This window comes from Podarcis muralis, chromosome 2 (genome assembly GCF_964188315.1).
Source record: "Podarcis muralis chromosome 2, rPodMur119.hap1.1, whole genome shotgun sequence".
Lineage (NCBI taxonomy): Eukaryota > Metazoa > Chordata > Lepidosauria > Squamata > Lacertidae > Podarcis > Podarcis muralis.
In genome coordinates this window covers 11659153-11678092 of record NC_135656.1, presented here as the reverse complement: position 1 = coordinate 11678092, position 18940 = coordinate 11659153, and the positions used below count along the sequence as shown (strand labels likewise).

Here is an 18940-nt window from a genome sequence, read left to right as displayed (position 1 = left end):
TTTGCACCTGCTTAGGGGCATTCTCACGAGTTCACCCTTCTAGGGGCGGGGTCCTACCAGTGAGATGTTACAGGTGGCAACTGGGGGAGAGCCTTTTTGGTGGCGGCACCTCAGCTTTGTTATTCCCTCCTCAGAGAGACTCGCTTGGTGCCTACTTGTGGGCTGTTTTAAATCTGGTTTAAATCTGGTTTTGAACTACGACTCCCTTAATCCCTGAATCCACTGGTTTGACTGCGGAGAGTTGTAGTCAAAAACATCTGGAAGGTGCCATGTTGGGAAAGGTGGATTTAAGAATTTAAATTCTATTTAAATTTGGGACTTCAGTATTATTCTATTGAAACTGTTAAGCTGCCCAAATAATGTTGCTGTCTAGTGCACATACACACGAGGTCAGTAAATTAAAAAACATGCAGCTGTGCTAAGGCCTGGCGTTCAAAGCAGTTCCTGGGGCTGCATGCATGCAAGCCCTGGCAAAAATGCAAGCTTTGCCACCTAGTAAAGGAAGCATTTCCTGCCAACCTAGCAGTTCAAAAGCACGTTAAAGTGCAAGTAGATAAATAGGTACCGCTCCGGTGGGAAGGTAAACGGTGTTTCCGTGCGCTGCTCTGGTTCTCCAGAAGCGGCTTAGTCATGCTGGCCACATGACCCGGAAGCTGTACGCCGGCTCCCTCAGCCAATAAAGCGAGATGAGCGCCGCAACCCCAGAGTTGGCCACGACTGGACCTAACAGTCAGGGGTCCCTTTACCTTTAAAGGAAGCATTCTAGCTCAGGGGTAAAACCAGGGGCAGGCAACCTACGGCCCGGGGGCTGGATGCAGCCCAATCGCCTTCTAAATCCGGCCCGTGGACGGTCTGGGAATCAGCATGTTTTACATGAGTAGAATATGTCCTTTTATTTAAAATGAATCTCTGGGTTATTTGTGGGGTATATGAATTCGTTCATCCCCCCCCCCCAATATAATCCGTCCTACCACATGGTCTGAGAGACGGTGGACCGGCCCACGGCTGAAAAAGGTTGCTGACCCCTGGGTAAAACTCATGTAGGGAGAAGGTCCAGCTGCAGGCCCTGCTGTCTCTAGTTCAAAGGATTTCAAGTAGAAGCCTGAGAGAGGCCTTGGAGAACTTCTTCCATTCAGGGCAGCCATTACTGAGCTAGATGGAATCAGTTGCCCGATTTACTAGAAGGTATTTTCATAACCTTGCTTCGTGTCTGAGTTGGCACCTGGTTCATCTAAACCTGGGCATGGAACTCCGCAGCCTTTGCTTTCTTGGCACAAACATTGACCCGGGGGGGGGGGGCAGCAGTCAAACCTCAGACACCTTTTGCCGTGGCCCCTTAGTGGCTGTAGCAGAAAATTGGGGATTGTGGGCTTCTAATTCCAAACCAGCCCCACCCTTCTCTCCTCCACCCAGTGCTGCGTGTGGGATCAGTAATGGGAGAGAGCGATGCTGGCGTGGAAAGGGTTAGTGGCTGGGTGCTGGCGGGCTCAGGAATGCGGTGCTGCCAGTCAAGGGAAGGGCCCTGCTCCCAGGTGCTCAGCCCAAGAACCTCTTTGGAGATTGTTTTGTTTTTATTGCTCAAGCTTGTAGGCTTGTTCCCATATGGGACGGGTCGGGGAGGCAGTTCCTGTGTTTCACTCTCTGTGGGTTCTGAACCAGCCACGCCCGCAGCGAGCTACTTCCAGAATTCAACTGTGAACTGGGAAGTTGAAAACAAGGGTGTGTATCTATATAGACACACACACATCCACAGTGTGTGTGTGTTTGTGTGAGTGTGTGTGTGTGTGCATATTCTCTCACACAAACATACCAGTGCATGCCTGGATGTGCACACTGATACACAGCTATATTCATGGACCTCTTCTCCATGAAAAACCCTAGCTACACACAGTGCTGTAAGGAGCTTGCATTCACATGGACCCATCACATTGTGTCACCTCGGTATGGATGACTCAAGGGCAAATGTTCACAGACTCCGTCCGAGCATCTTCTGAAATGGAGATCCACGAAGTGGATCGCTCAGTTGGTGGAGCAGGAGACTCTTAATCTCAGAGCCGTGGATTCAGGCAAAAGATTCCTGAATTACAGGGAGTTGTCCTAGATGATCCCTTCCAACTCTGCATACGACTCTTTGAAGTCATACATGCATTTGCCACAGTTCTCTGCTGTTTTCTTCCAGCCATCCCTTGTAAACCTTGCTGATGGCACCTTCTCCGTATACCACCAGCAGTTACCATAGGATCGCTTCCTAGTTAGGAAGCGGCAGCCCCCTCTAGGGTACACCGAAACACCCTGGGGTGGGGTGTAGGAGTCCTGCTGCATCCATGCATGTAGGGACAAAGCAGTTTAAGCGTTGGGTGTGTGCTCAAGGCTTAATGTTGAGCCAAAGCTTAGCTTGCAGTGTTGTTGCACGAGCCCTGGAATCAGAGGCAGAGCTAGCTGCTTGGGCACCCAGAGCGGCACACCCAGCGGCAGGGCGAACTGCCCGTGAGGGTGCGGCGAGCATCCCAGGGGGGCAGGGCAATGATGTCACCCCTCTCAGGGATGACACCCGGGGTGTATGCACCCACCGCACCCCCCCTTTCCTCCATCAGTGCCTGGAATAAGCCCAGTAAGGCAGGGTTTGTTAACGGAAGTGACAGTGAGAACAGGCCCACAGCCAAAGGTGGGAGAACCTCTGCCCCACGGTCTTATTTATTTCTCCCTATTTGGCCTACCGTGCCATTTGGGTGTAGGGCCCTATGACGCCAGGTGTACTGTGGGACAGGTAAAGGTATGGCTGGGCCCAGGGCAAAGCACACCAGTCCATTCACCCACATACAGTAGCATCCCCAGTAGCCACAAGTCAGCACATTGTTAAGCCAAGCCAGAAACTTTCTCGCCAGTATGTAGTCTCCATAGGAACGCTGGCAGGAGTGAGGCAGTTGCACAGCAAACAGGGCGAAGTAAAACTATGCAACACTGGAAAAGCACTAGGCAAGACCGGCAGGGAGTCTTGAAGCTGAGATTATATATGCACCCAATGGCACTGTAAGCTGGTGAGCAACACATGCTGTTTCCTGCAAGTGTCACAAACAGCCACATTCTTGGAAGCCTGACTTGTTAATCTGACGTCTTGTTTTGTCACATCCTACCTCCAGAGGGGTATGGAGCAACTGTGAACTCTGTTTCAAAAGCCTTTCGCTTGTCTTCTGTCTGCTTTTGTCCTCTGGTGAAATCGGTGGCACTCCCAGAGGTGATGCCAATGAGATACCTTAAATGTGCTCCTGGCCCTATAATTGACTTGTCTCCTTGACAGCAACCTTGCCTTTAGCAGTAGATATGTGTCCTGTCTGGTGGGACTGAGTCTTAACTTTCATAGCCTTGTTGTTTATGTGGATAGCTCATTCCAGTAGTGCATTGCTAGCAATCACATCCTGTTGGTACTTAATATAATACTGTGGCAAGACACAAAGGTGCCTTATGACAAAACCTCCTCAACTGTCAAATGTCATCTGCAGAAAACCCATGTTAAATAATCATGCAGCAGATAGATAAATAAAGACCACAGCTTTTGGATTGGAGCCAAGCTTAATGCTGTCACACTCACTCCACAATTTATTTTGTCAGCGTATTGAATTCCTGAGTGCGCATTCTCTCCCTGTTTTGCTCTCCAGATACTAGTATCTGGATGCATATCCTTACACACACTGAAGAAGTGTGTACCCCAAGTCCACATTAAGTGAAACGTATACCTACAGATTATACAATTCACAACCTAAAAGGTAAAGGGACCCCTGACCATTAGGTCCAGTCGTGGCCGACTCTGGGGTTGCGGCGCTCATCTCGCTTTATTGGCTTCCAGGTCATGTGGCCAGCATGACTAAGCCGCTTCTGGCAAACCAGAGCAGCGCACGGAAACGCCGTTTACCCTCCCGCCAGAGCGGTACCTGTTTATCTACTTGCACTTTGACGTGCTTTCGAACTGCTAGGTTGGCAGGAGCTGGGACCGAGCAATGGGAGCTCACCCCGTTGCGGGGATTCAAACCACCAACCTTCTGATTGGAAAGTCCTAGGCTCTGTGGTTTAACCCACAGCGCCACCCGCGTCCCTCTAATTCACACCCTAACTTTTCTCAAATATGCATAGTCCAGTATGTTGATAGTTGCATGCAACGATTTGCAGCCAGAATTTTGTACTTCTGCATGGACCTTGAGAAATGGTGCATGGTATAAATTCTCTGTACCTCAACAGTGCATGCAGTAGCACTACTTATGCATTAGGAGTGCCTTTCTCAATTCATTTTCTTCGTTTATTTATTTTTAAAATTTCATGTGCACACTGTCTCAGGGCGCAGTGGGGAAGAGGAATTAGCCACGGATTAAGAGTGCTTACCACATTCCTAAGCAGTAGTTTGCCATTTGGCAGTTAAATCCCAATAAAACTGAATATTTGCTGCGTGACCATTCTGCTTTGTAACTGTGGGTGTGCCTTGTGGCTCATTGTATCACTTGCTTTAAAGCAGGCATAGGCAAACTCCGGCCCTCCAGATATTTGGGACTACAATTCCCATCATCCCTGACCACTGGTCCTGTTAGGTAGGGATGATGGGAATTGTAGTCCCAAACATCTGGAGGGCCGCAGTTTGCCTATGCCTGCTTTAAAAAGCAAGCTTGTTAGCTACCCCAGGACCAGAAGGCGATTTGCTTAGAGGCAGGGTATTCCTGTGGATCAGAAACACTGCAATGAATGAAGCAGGGAGCTTTGAGATGAGAGGCAACTGGCTGTCACTGGATGACTCAGATGAATAATGAGGATAATAGAGGTCTGCTCCACTGGATTGTTATGTAGATAACAGGATGAAGACTGCAAAGTACTTTCCTTCTTTTTTACTCATTGAAAGTGCTGTATGAATAGACATTTGTAAGCTTTGATAAGCTTTACCTTTTGCAGAGCCAACTAGATAACCACATCATTTCGGCAACTACTTGAGTGATTTAGTGGGTTTTCATGCTTTTTCATATTGCCCTAGACTTTCTGGCTTTAATCACAGTTACGATCTTTTTACTGTGTTTTTTTAATGTCACGAAAACATGCTTCAACATGCACTTGGCAACATATGCCCAAGATATCGTGGTTCTACTTCACCCTGATATTTTCTCTTTTTTTCTCCTGAAAAAGAATACCCTCCAACAGTGCTTTTTTTTTCCTTTTAAAAAATGTTTAGGGGTACTCTCATTTTCCTACTCATATTGAAATACTGCCCCTCAATGAGGCCAAACTTAGAATCACAAAATGTTTAGGGGTGTGCGTCCCCCTGCGTCCCCCAGGGGAAAAATACTGCCCTCCAACATACAGTGGATTGCGTGCATCAAAGCTGTTGTCCTGTTGATAACTTGATTGCTTAAATCCCACTGGGTGGTTATTGAACTAAGTTTTACTCAAAGTAGACCGGTTGAAATTAATGGGCCTAACTTAGCCATGTTCATTCATTTCAGTGGGTTTACTCTGAGTAAAACTTCACTGAATACCACCCATTGAATTTGGTGAGATATAAGCAACCAAATAAGGGATGCAGGTGGCGCTGTGGGTTAAACCACAGAGCCTAGGGCTTGCCGATCAGAAGGTTGGCGGTTCGAATCCCTGTGACAGGGTGAGCTCCCGTTGCTCAGTCCCAGCTCCTGCCAGCCAACCTAGCAGTTCGAAAGCACGTCAAAGTGCAAGTAGATAAATAGGTACTGCTCCAGCGGGAAGGTAAACGGCGTTACTGTGTGCTGCTCTGGTTCACCAGAAGCGGCTTAGTCATGCTGGCCACGTGACCCGGAAGCTGTACGCCGGCTCCCTCGGCCAATAAAGAGAGATGAGCGCCGCAACCCCAGAGTCGTCTACAACTGGACCTAATGGTCAGGGGTCCCTTTACTTTACCTTTAAGCAACCAAATTGTGTGCACAGGGGCGCCGACTTATAAAAAATATTGGGGGGGCCCATACCGACTTATAAAAAATATTGGGGGGGCCCAAGACCTCCAAACCGCTGCTGCTGGGGGAACGAGCCCCAGGCTGCCCCGACCTTAAGTGAACCTGTGAGGGCCCGCCCTTTGCGGCAGCCAATTGGCTGCCGCCGTGGGCGGTGAATATTAATGAGCTAGGGGGAATCCCCGCTTCTCGCGGGGCTGACGCCAGCCCCGCGAGATTGTTGATGGGTCGAGAGCCCGCAACCCCACCCCCTCTCTAGATAAGCATAATATAACTAAAAATTTTCTTAAATTATTGGGGGGGCAGAGCCCCCCCCAAACGAATTTTTGAGGGGGCTCGGGCCCCCTCAGGCCCCATGGAGTCGGCGCCTATGTGTGTGCAGGAATGCAGCCCAAATTTGCAGCAAATCTGAAAGACACCATAGAGCTCTTTTGTGGGCAGGCACCAGCTTTTGTGCTTTGGCTTATCAAGTTTTGTACAATGAAGCTGAAAACGAAGCTAGGGGCAGTACATATTTGCTTAGTTTGCAGAGAAATATAAACTTTTATTCTTAATTTAAATCCTGCCTTTCCTCCAATGAGTTCCAGGCAACATACATGGTTTTCTTGTTCCCCTCCTGTGTGATTTTATTCTCACAACAACCCTGTCAGGTAGAAAAGGCTAAGAGAAATAACAAGTGGCCGAAGATCACCCAGTGATCTTTACAGATGAGTGAGAATTTGAACCTGCAACCCTAATTGAACACTCTAACCACTGCACCTCACCATGACATCTAATTAGTCAACCTCCAGCTTCAGTTGATTGACGGGTGAGGGCTAATTTTAACTGACAACGCTACAAGTTGAGAATACATGTGCTTGCTTTCTGAAGCTTGTGGTGCGTTAAACAGGAGTGAAAAGATGGCCTCTTGTAGTTGCGTTCAGACTTGACGGCAAACCATGGTTTGCCCTGACATGAAGACGTTGTGGCTAGCCTCCTTGCCTTTCCCCTGCCTCCATTGAAAGAGAAGGTTAGAAGTTTAATTTGCCATTTCATCCAAATACCGCAATGAATCCCAAGCCGGAATTAAGATTGCCAGAAGAAATATCAACAACCTCAGATATGCAAATGACTCAACCTTGATGGCAGAAAGTGAGGAGGAATTAAAGAACCTTTTAATGAGGGTGAAAGAGGAGAGTGCAAAATATGGTCTGAAGCTCAACATCAAAAAAACGAAGATCATGGCCACTGGGCCCATCACCTCCTGGCAAATAGAAGGGGAAGAAATTGAGGCAGTGAGAGATTTTACTTACATGATCACTGCAGATGGTAACAGCAGTCACGTAATTAAAAGACGCCTGCTTCTTGGGAGAAAAGCAATGACAAACTTAGACAGCATCTTAAAAAGCAGAGACATCACTTTGCCAACAAAGGTCCTTATAGTTAAAGCTATGGTTTTCCCAGTAGTGATGTATGGAAGTGAGAGCTGGACCATAAAGAAGGCTGATCGCCAAAGAATTGATGCTTTTGAATTCTGGTGCTGGAGGAGACTCTTGAGAGTCCCATGGACTGCAAGAAGATCAAACCCATCCATTCTGAAGGAAATCAGCCCTGAGTGCTCACTGGAAGGACAGATCCTGAAGCTGAGGCTCCAATACTTTGGCAACCTCATGAGAAGAGAAGACTCCCTGGGAAAGACCCTGAGATGGAGGGCACGACAGGGGACGAGATGGCTGGACGGTGTTCTCGAGGCTACCAGCCTGAGTTTGACCAAGCTGCGGGAGGCAGTGGAAGACAGGAGTGCCTGGCGTGCTCTGGTCCATGGGGTCACGAAGAGTCGGACACGACTAAACGACTAAACAACCACAACAATAAGGCTTGAAAACCACAGCTCGACCCTGGCTTTTAGGTCTCTGCTGCAGTCAAACCATACTATCCAAATGCCCCGTTTTAAGCGGGACACTCACAGTTTCTTTGAAGGCACCCCGGGCTCTGCCTTCGCCTGGGGATGCCCAGATTTCGCACCACCTGCAGATGGGGGCTAAGGAAGTAGCTCCTCCAGTGGCAGCAGCATTAAGAAGGAGTGCTTCCTGGGCTTTGGGAAGAAGGCGCAAGGCCCATGCCCCTATTTATATCAGCAGAATGTTGGTGTGTATGTTGAACGCAGTGACAAACTATGGCTTTCCGTTTAGCAGAACCTGAAGCTTCGAACCCTTCATTTACAATGTCCTTTTAAGCAGCCTGTTGCACTTGCAAGTGGTTCTGGTTAGTGGCAGGGGATGATAAAACGTTGAAGCTTTTTTCAAAGCTTGCATCTGGGTTCTGTGTGCATTCTAATGGGCATTTGCAGTGATAGAATCTGGCAAAGTTGTTCTAGGTTAGTTTGCATGGAGTTCAAGGGATGTTTGGGACTGGAAGGCTTCGATTTGAGTCTCTGGCTATCTGTGGGCTTCCTGGCAGGCATTTTGGCCCACTCACACTGCGTCTCACTTCTGTAAAACTGTGGTGAACTTTACAGGACAGTCGCGCTTGATAGCTGATCTTCCATTTCTAGCATCCCAGCCAGTGATAACTTCTTGCTGCAAAGTTAGAAAAATAATGCTCCCAGGCGCGGCCTCTTTGTAACCCGAAGGCCCAGAAATCATATTAAAAAGAGCTTCAGTTGTCCCAATATTATGATTTGGGGGTCCTGCCTCAACTTTTGTGGCTGGCAACTCTGTAGCTAAGCCTATAATGGAAGCTAACAAACATCTCTGTGGTGCAGGCCAAATTCTTATTTTTCTTTCTTTCTAGTTTAGCTCTCCGTTTAGGTGCTTCGTGTTAAAACACACACACGCACACACACACACACACACACACACACACGCTTTACAAAAGGCTGTTGCTATGTTCCTTCTTGAAATACTTTTGCAAAGTCTGTGTAAAAATGGGGGTGGAGTCTTTCTATCTTTTTGGTGGGGGAGAATGGAGCACAACTCAACAACTCCTCATTCCATTGTGGGCATTGAGGACTATGGAAAATGTACACCATGGCAGCTTAATTTCAGAGGATTTCAGTGCCTCTAACCATGAGCAATGACTCCCTTGATGCTCATGTTTGCATATTCCTTATAAACACCTTTTACCATAACCTTTGCCCGCTAAGTGCCAACTCAGCCTTTCGCACAATCCTGTCATTGTGTTGTCCCTTTTCTCCTCCGGACTTCTTTTTTTTAAGTAAAGTGGAAAATACATGTAGCTTTTTCCACCTTGGAATAAGCTTTTTTTTATTATTATTTTAAAGCCAACAAACCCAACTGAATGGCTTCTGTCCAAATTCAAATCCAGTCCCCCACCCCATACCTCAATTCTACACGAAACCAATTTCCCCCCATCCCCTCCCACTGGCCCCGGACCACTCCAGACACGCTTGCAGACAGCAAAGGAAAGTTTAGGGGCTTTTTCTCTCCCCCCCCTCTCTCTCTCTTTGATGAGGAGGTTAAGGAATGTGGTGTGCTCCATGTTCCCTTAGTATTTGTGGCTGCCAGGGTGCTTGGGATAGGAGAGCAAATTGAAATTAGGGGTTATTATAGCTAAGGAGGGGGCTCATTTCTGCATGAAAGGAACCCTGCGTTCTCGAAACCATAAAGCGCGGCGATTAAAAAATTATGCGTGTTGGATGAACATGCAAAAGGGGCATTATTTTCCTAATGTATTCCAGTTATCAAATCTGGTGTAGTAGCATAAATCTTTTAGTAGGGCCAATTGGAGTGTGTGTGTGTGTGTGTGTGTGTGTGTGTAAGTGGGGAGTGGGAATGGAAAGAGAGAGAGAGGGAGGGAGGGTAGCGTTTGAAACTTTTTTTTTGGCAGGGATTTTGGATTGTGCAGAAGTATTGGTAGACATGTGTAGGCAAAGCAGAGACAGGAGGAGGGGAAGCGAACTGCTCCATTTTAATCTGGAACAGATTGCTGTGACTCCTTGCCACTTAAGAGCGTCAGCTCAAGAGGGCTGCCTGGTCTAGTCGAAGGCGTGATTGGGCTTGGATCAGGAAAGGCTTTGGGTGCAGGTTCTCTGCTAAGCTGAGGCTTTTTGCCTCCCTAACCTATGCCAATGGGTGGGAGGCTGGAGTTATGTTAGAGAAAAGGACAGGAATATGTGTGTAATGTGTGTAATGGGACACGGGTGGCACTGTGGGTTAAACCACAGAGCCTAGGACTTACCGATCAGAAGGTTGGCGGTTCGAATCCCCGCGACTAGGTGAGCTCCCGTTGCTCGGTCCCTGCTCCTGCCAACCTAGCAGTTCGAAAGCACATCAAAGTGCAAGTAGATAAATAGGTACCGCTCCGGCGGGAAGGTAAACGGCGTTTCCGTGCGCTGCTCAGGTTCGGCAGAAGCGGCTTAGTCATGCTAGCCACATGACCCGGAAGCTGTATGCCAGCTCCCTCGGCCAATAAGGGGAGATGAGCGCCGCAACCCCAGAGTCAGCCACGACTGGACTTAATGGTCAGGGGTCCCTTTACCTTTACCTTATGTGTGTAATAAATATTTATTTATTTATTTATTTATTACATTTTTAAAATCCTGCTCCTTCTCTGAAGAGCTCAGGGTGGCATGCATGGTCCCTCTCTCCTTTTAGCTTCACAACAAACCTGCATCATAGGCTAGGGTGAGAGAGCGACACAGAGAGAAAGTGGCCCAGCGTAAAGGCTGAGCGTGCCTTTGAAACAGGGGCTCCATGGTCTAATTCCAATGCTCAAACTATATAAAATGCAAAGGGTGTGTATGGTCCTTGGAAGGACCATAGGTCAATGGTGGAGATTCAATCCCTGACATAGAACCTTTCTTGAAATCCAGGATTGCTGCTGACACTCACACACAATTCTACCCTGGCAGGGCCGGCCCTACCACTAGTCAGAATGAGACAACTGCCTTAGGCATCTTTTTTTGGGGTGTCGCGGAATGGCAACACTTTTTTTAAATAAAAAGTTGTTGCCATATTTTTAATGCCAGGAATGGGGAGCGGCACTTGCGAGATTTTCTGCCTCAGGTGCCAAAATGAGGGGAGGGGGTTGCTGTTCCATCTCAGGTAGCAAAGTGTTTTGGGCTGGCTGCCTAGCCAACCATGCTCTACAACAGGGCTTCCCGAACTTGGGTCTCTAGCTGTTGTTGGACTACAAGTCCCATCACCCCTAGCTATCAGCACCAGTGGGTCAGGGATGATGGGAATTGTAGTCCAAAAACTGCTGGGAAAACCCTGTTCTACACCATGGCTGGGGAGCCTGTAGTCCTGCAAATGTTGTTGAACATCAGCTCCAATGATCCCTAACCATGCTGGGCAGGGGTGATGGGAATTAGAGTCCAACAACATCTGGAAGTTCCCTGTCCCTGGTCCATGCAATTCTCACTCTCACCTTCTGTTTTACAAAATTGCAATGGGTGCTCTTCTGCAGAAAAACTAGACATCTTCAGTTTCTCCCCTCTCCCCACAAAAACCCCTCTCAGCAAAGGGTCCAGGCGCCCCGTTGCTTTCTTTGCAACCTTGTTCAATTGTTGCTTCTTCTTCTTTCCACATTCTGCCTTCTCCTCCTAGGATGTGGTTGATTATTTGGGGCTCCTGCAGAAACTTTGTGGGGGGAGAGCAGGAGGGAACCGGAAATTTGGTTCAGCTGAAGGAAGGACCAGAAAGGGGCAGGGTGGTGAGTGTGGGTTGGGGGAGGAATTTGGTACTCTACCAAAAATAAAGGCTAGACAGATGTGTTGGTGCAGGGTGTCATTTTGAGGTTAGTGTGAGAGGAGTGCCAAAGTTCAGTCTTCTACCTTGCTGGGGCCAAATCCGTTAATGGCCTCGGTTTCCCTTTTGCTCAAAAGTGTATGCTCTTCACGGGCAGAGTCTTGTGTGTGTGTGTGTGTGTGTGTGTGTTTGAGACTTGTGTGTGTATGTGTGTGTTTGAGCAAGCAAGAGAGAGAGAGCAAGCGCAGTGACATAGAAAACACAGCGATCTAACAAAAAAGTCTTTGAAACGAGATGGCTCCAGGCTGCTGCGAGCTATCATGTTAGTTGTTCCAAAGAATTTATTTTTTTGTTTTATTTTTTTGAAAAAATATATTTTAACAGCGCTGGTTGTTTCTTAGAAACGCGGCCCCTCCCCACACCACAGAAATATGGAGAGGCATAAGCTCCTTTGCCCATGAGGGATAGGAACAATTAAAGGAGCCTGGGAGAACATATGGGTTTCAGTGTCTCCATCTTGGATGAATCCCAGAGAAGAAGGAGCCCCATTAGAGTGACCTCTCTGTGACCCCCACACTCCCATCCTCTGATGGGGCAATACGAGGTCCAGGATCCCTCTAATGGCGAGGGAATCAAATGCATGCCTGGAATTAAGTTGAACTCCGAATGGTGTTTTAGAGGGAGGCGGGAGCCTCGGCTGGGTTTTTATTGATGTTCCACCGTTTAAAAACATTCCCTTCTGTAACCAGCCTGCTCCCCACCTCCTCCCCCACCCCCCCAAAAGGCACCCCTTCTTCTTCTTCCCCTTGAGGCAACTGTGCCCCAAGCCCGCTGGCAGGAGCCGGTGCTGTTTTCTTTCAGTGGGTTTCTGTCCCGGTTTCCGTGTGCTTGGACACCTCGGCCTGACGGCGCGTTTATTTTTGGAACACGAGCTTCAAGAGAGGCCCTCACATATGGAAAAGTTTACGGAAATGAAGCCTTTAAGTTAGCTGCTCGCTTGAAATCTCGTGGCTTTAGCTGCTCAGGGCACTTGGCAGAACCCACGGCAGTGGGGAAAAGGGGGTGGATGGGGAGGGAGGGAGGGGGGCGAAGGCGGAGTGAGCCAAAGTCCTCGCCGTTTTAAAGGAGCCGAGCGCAAAGGGGTTGCCCCCACACACCCCATACCGGTGGGCAGATTTGGCTGGGGCAGACACCACAGAGGTGGTGCCTAACATGGTTTTCCTTCAGTTTCCTTGCCACCGGCTGCCAGGGGGCACTGCCAGGGCGTGTGTGTGTGTGTGTGTGGCTAGGTAAACAACCACTGCTTCGAGGATGCCAAAGGATGTCTGTATTGTGCGTGTCTGTGCCTCTCAGTTGTACGGTAAAGAGGTAAAGGGACCCCTGACCGTTAGGTCCAGTCGTGGCCGGCTCTGGGGTTGCGGCGCTCATCTCGCTTTATTGGCCAAGGGAGCCGGCGTACAGCTTCCGGGTCATGTGGCCAGCATGACTAAGCTGCTTCTGGCAAACCAGAGCGCGCACGGAAACGCCGTTTACCTTCCGCCGGAGCGGTACCTATTTATCTACTTGCACTTTGACATGCTTTCGAACTGCTAGGTTGGCAGGAGCAGGGACCGAGCAACGGGAGCTCACCCCCTCGCGGGGATTCGAACCGCTGACCTTCTGATCAGCAAGTCCTAGGCTCTGTGGTTTAACCCACAGCACCACCCGCGTCCCTTCAGTTGTACGGTAGTGGGTCGTTATTATTTTGCTCTCCCGCTTCCCCTTCTCTCCACGCATTGCTCCTTCTCGCCCTGCAGCTGGCGTTCTGTGGGGCAGCATCGCCGAAGCCGCCCATGCCTTGCCTGTGGTACGCTTGATGCATTAGCCGCCTCAAACTGGCCTCATACTGGGGTGGAACCACATCCCGGTGGGAGAAGAAAAATGAAAGAAAGGGAGTGGGGAGGGAGAGGCAAAAAACCTAAAGAGGGAGTAGGGGCAGCAGGCATGAAGCAGAGGCGAAAGTAAGAGTGTGCAGTATGTGTGTGTGTGTGTGTGTGTGTGTGTGTGTGTGTGTGTGTGTGCGCGCGCTCATTAAAGAAGCGAGGGTATAGGGAGCGGAGGTGAAGAGTGAGTGATGTGCTGGGGGCTGGGGGTGGAATAGGGGGTAGCTCTGAGAGCCAGAGACACAGAGTCGGCAGGAAAAGGCGCTGCCTGGGCTGTTGTAAATTAGGCCTGTGGTGTTGGGTTCCATGTGGAAGATGTGAGCTCACATTCTACCCCCAGGGTGGTACAGCCCCAGCCAAGCGCTGGCAGCAAGAACATAAGCTCCATTTATCTGGGAACCTGAAATGACTCTTGATTTAAATCATATGGTAAAAAGTACCCAAAGAAGAAGGAGAAAAGAGAAAAAAAGGGGGGGGGGACTTGCCTGCTTTTGGAGATGGTTCAAAAGGGAAAATACGCACACGCCCGCGTGGAGAGAAAGGCTTAAAGGGACAGCCTCTCGGTTCCCAGTTTGCTAGGCAGGCTGGAACGTGTGTGTGTGTGTGTGTGTGTGTGTGTGTGTGTGTGTGTGTGTGTGTGTAAACTGAGGCTGAGCAGCAGCTCAGTTCCAAACCCTCCTCAATTGGACTGGCTCTGCTGGATCTGGCTTCGAAATTATGGAACTCAGCTTCAAATTGCCCTGGGAAGGAAGGGCTTTGTAAGAGTGTAAAAAGCAGTGCCGTGCGGTGAAGTTTTTCATAGGGAAACAGACTGGGCCAGAGGCTTCAGTTTGCAAGGGCGATTGGTGGGGGGGGGGGCATGATCATCACTCCTCCCTCCCTAAGGGATTTCCAGTAACTCGTGCCTTCAGGGTAGAGACCTAATACAGTGGTACCTCAGGTTAAGTACTTAATTCATTCTGGAGGTCCGTTCTTAACCCGAAACTGTTCTTAACCTGAAGCACCACTTTAGCTAATGGGACCTCCCACTGCCGCCACGCCACTGGAGCACGATTTCTGTTCTCATCCTGAAGCAAAGTTCTTAACCTGAAGCACTATTTCTGGGTTAGCGGAGTCTGTAACCTGAAGCGTATGTAACCTGAAGCGTATGTAACCCGAGGTACCACTGTATAACCTGGGGTTTGTTTGTTTTTTGGCAATCAGCACTTGTGGGCCTGTAGGGGATGCCACCACTGGGAGCTGCCCATCTGGTGTTGCCAGATGACATGGCCTTTTCCGTTGTGGTTCCCATGAGTGGAAGGCCGTCAGCCTCCCTCATTTATTGACACCCAGGAGAAATTTGAAAACATTCCTGTTAACCTGGACATTTGATGGCTGGAGGGAGATGCTCCTAGCAACCACGACATCATCACTGACTGAGATAATGTTTGCAAATGCTTTTAAATAAATGTTTTATCGTTGCTGTGTCTGCTGCCCTCCGCTCCTTCTAGAGGAAGGGCAGGATAGAAATCAAATAAATAAATACATAAATAAATTGTTGTGGTTTGCCAGTTATCTGTGCTACAGAGAAGGATTGGACAGGAAAAGCCTTTAGAGGCTGTACTGGAGACATAGATAGATGATAGATAGATAGATAGATAGATAGATAGATAGATAGATAGATAGATAGATAGATAGATGATATAAAGGTCTGGTTGCCAGACTGCTCTCGTTTGCTTCCTGGGCTGCCACATCATTGTAGTCTGTTCTCTACCCCCTGAAACCATGACTCTTTCTGGTCCTACCCTCCAGGACTCAATCCTGATAACTTAGTTCAATGCTAGGCCTGCTTCCTGAAAATCGGAAGGTCGTGGGTACCCTTGATTGTGTGGCAAGTGCATCTCATTTACCACCGAATAACCCGCCCCCCAAACCAATCCCACACACCTGGTATTTTGGGACAGGATTTCCAGCCTAAGATGACTGGTTTCTGAGCATGCTTCAGCATCAACAACTCTTATTTTGGAAATTTATGACCACCCACGTCCCTAACTGTTTTTGCTAGTAGGTTTGTTGATGCTTTTTACCTGCACTGTGCCTGTAACCTTAAAAGCACTCTCACGTGCAGAAATTAAAAGAAATCAAGCTTTACCTTGTATGGAACTAAAAGTGGCACAAAAAGCTTTATCTGCCAATTTCAGTGTGTTCCAGGCTGTTGCAGGCGCAGAATGATAAATAAAAGGTTGACAATCTTATTCCCATGTTCCCTCTAAACCTGTCCACTCAGTTTTCCCTTCCTCAGCTTCCTGCTTTCTCTCTATATGCATTGCTGTGGTCATTTTCCTGTAGTGGCCTCTTCACCTAATATGTGTGTTGCCCAATTTTGGGGGGGGCAAAGACTCCTTTCAGAGCTTCAGGATCCCTGGAGGAGCTGCTCTCATCCTCACGGAAGAGAGAGGCCACATTTCATTTCCATGTACCCATTGAAGTCCATGACTCTGCCAACTTTCAGCTTCTTTTAGACAATGGGTATTCCTTCCCACGGTTTCTTTCTTATACTTTTGTTATGTACTGAGTTGAATAGGATCCAAAATGCAGCAGTCTGATTGGTCCTAGAACAAAAGGATCCAATATGCAGCAGTCTGATTGGTCCTAGAACAATAGGATTCAGAATGCAGCAGTCTGATTGGTCCTAGAACAATGCAGCAGTATGATTGGTCCACAGGAGCCACCCAATCCAGCTCCAGGTGGAAGTGAATCCACAACCTGATTGGCCTACAGGAGAATCCCGGAATTAGCCAATCACGTGCAGCCCATTGTGTAAATAATGTATATAAAGCAGATATTTTGGGGGAACATTCATTCCTCCTTACCACTATGAGCTGAATAAAGAGCATGAAATCCACTCTCGACTCCGAGTATATGTCAACTTTCCTCACTTTGGAAAATCTTAGCGTAAGGCCAAAATCACGTGTGCATAGTTGCTTTCTCCGCTTTGAGCAATGCCCACTATTTGTCCACCTAGCCCATTACTGTCTACTCTAACTGGAAACAGCTCTTTAGAGGAGGGTGGTGGTGGCGGCAGGATTGTCAAATTTCATGTGCACCTTTGAAGTTCTCAGGTGGGAGGTTGCCCAGGACTGCATTGCAATGCCATTGAAATTGTGAATCAGATTGACTGTCATCTGGCCAGATCTGCAAGCTGTCGGGTAGGAGGCTGCCCTGAACCTAAGGAGAGCTTTGCAGTTGAACGTCTGACCTGATCTATGCTCTCAAAGGAGTTTCTCTTTTTACTTGTGTTTGGTCCTCAATTCATCCCTGCTCCGTTTCCCCTTGGATCAATGGCCCATGAGAGGAACGCCCCCTTCCCCCAAAACCCTTGCTTTTAGCATCTCTGGCAGAATCCGCCTACATCACCAGCTACTTGATGTTTTTAACTGGAGGTGGCACGTATTAAACCTGGAGATCTATTTACCGCATTTTCCGCTCTATTAGACGCACTGGACCATAAGACGCACCTAGTTTTTAGGGGAGGAAAACAAGAAATAAGAAAGCAATGCAAAGCCTCCTGAGCTAAGAGGGAGCGCACCGATCCCGCTTGCTCTCCTGGCTTCAGCGAAAGCAAACCTCCTGGCTTTTCCTCCACCTCCCGCAAAAACCGTGCGCTCTTTAGAGGGAGCATGGATCTTGGGGGCTTTTGTGGGAGGTGAGGGAAGGGACAGCCGCGCACTCTGTCCCTTCCCCCACCTTCCACAAAAGCCAGGGATAGCCGTGCGAAGCCTCTGCAGGGCAGCAAGATGAAGGCTCCCTGCTGCCCCGCGGAGGCTTCGCGCGGCTAAGCCAGAACCTAGAACAGCGAGAGGGAGCACTGCGCAGCACTCCCTCTTGCTGTTCTGGCTTCTTGCTTAGCCTTGCAGCCTTCATTCGCTCCACAAGACGCACACACATTTCCCCTTAACTTTTTAGGAGGGGAAAAGTGTGTCTTTTAGAGCAAAAAATGCTGTATTTATTGCACGCCATCCCTGAGCTCTACTACTCAGCTATGCTCCCTTTAGCTAATGTGGGAGGAGGAAGCACTCTCCCATTTGTCTACATGGTTGGGGGACAGTCTGATAGTGTATAACCCAGAACTTTCCCCCTCCCTTTTGCATTACCTGTCTTACTGCCATTCCTTCCAAAGTCCCCTATCTCTGGTGAAAAACTGGCAACGCTGAGCAAAGCTTTTGTTGAAATTATAGGAAGTATTATATGTGCACCAATGTTAGAACACACATCTGCTCTTTTGAAAGATGGTGAAAACCCAACACCTTAGTGAAGCTGGGAAGGGTATGACCAACATTATTAGCTTCCTCCCCCACCCTTCAAGAGAACATGTGTGCGCACACCAGCCCTGGTGTACATGCAAAATTTTAAATTTTTGTCGAAGAAAGAAGGGTGCAATATTTGTTGGATTGCAGGAGCCATCTCTCACCTGTACAAGAATGAGAGGTTGAAATATAAGAAGGGGCTGCCTCCCAAACTGTTTGACTCTATGGGGAAATGGTGGGCGACGAACTAAACGTTTAACTTCAAGTACAACACCCTCCGGGTGGCGCTGTGGGTTAAACCACAGAGCCTAGGACTTGCCGATCAGAAGGTTGGCAGTTCAAATCCCTGCAACGGGGTGACCTCCCGTTGTTCGGTCCCTGCTCCTGCCAACCTAGCAGTTTGAAAGTACGTCAAAGTGCAAGTAGATAAATAGGTACTGCTCCGGTGGGAAGGTAAACGGCGTTTCTGTGCGCTGCTCTGGTTTGCCAGAAGTGGCTTAGTCATGCTGGCCACATGACCCGGAAGCTGTACGCCGGCTCCCTCAGCCAGTAAAGCGAGATAAGCGCCGCAACCCTAGAGTCGGCCACGACTGGACCTAATGGTCAGGGGTCTCTTTACCTTTATAACACCCTCTGCTAGAACACGACGGACATTAATGTGCTTCTGGTGTGCTTATTCTCTCCCATGCAGGACAGCACAACAGGAGGAGGAAGAAGAGCAAAAACACCTTCGCTGGGGGGCTGAGAACCCGCACAGACCACCACCACCATGGAACCACCTTCCCAGAGCAGTGACGGCACAACCCAGATCTTCTAAGGGGAATCTTGACTCTCTCTCTCACGCCAGCCTCTCGTGCGCCCTCAACCATGGCAGGAAACAAGGAGAGGGGCTGCTCTGGGGGAACCCCCCTGGCTCATGTGAACGGCTTCCCGCCTGCGGTCTACCCTTTCCCTTTTCCCAACCCGCACTTTGAGGTGCTCACCAATGGAGGCTACTTCCGGAGCTACCCTAACGACCTGCCCAAGGAAATGGCATCACTGTGTGAGTTCCTTCGGCCGAAAGGGCTGGTGCTGGCAGTGGGCACTTG

The 18940-nt window shown here is 48.9% G+C and overlaps 1 protein-coding gene across 1 annotated transcript in view; it reads left to right on the top strand.

Annotated features, from left to right (window-relative positions):
- RARG (retinoic acid receptor gamma) overlaps positions 1–18940 on the top strand; it is a 127385-nt gene that overhangs the window by 32590 nt on the left and 75855 nt on the right. Inside the window, exon 2 of the mRNA XM_028709506.2 lies at positions 18544–18894. Within this exon, the coding sequence (XP_028565339.1) occupies positions 18720–18894 (175 nt within the window). The 5' untranslated portion in view covers positions 18544–18719. The remainder of the gene's footprint in view (positions 1–18543; positions 18895–18940) is intronic.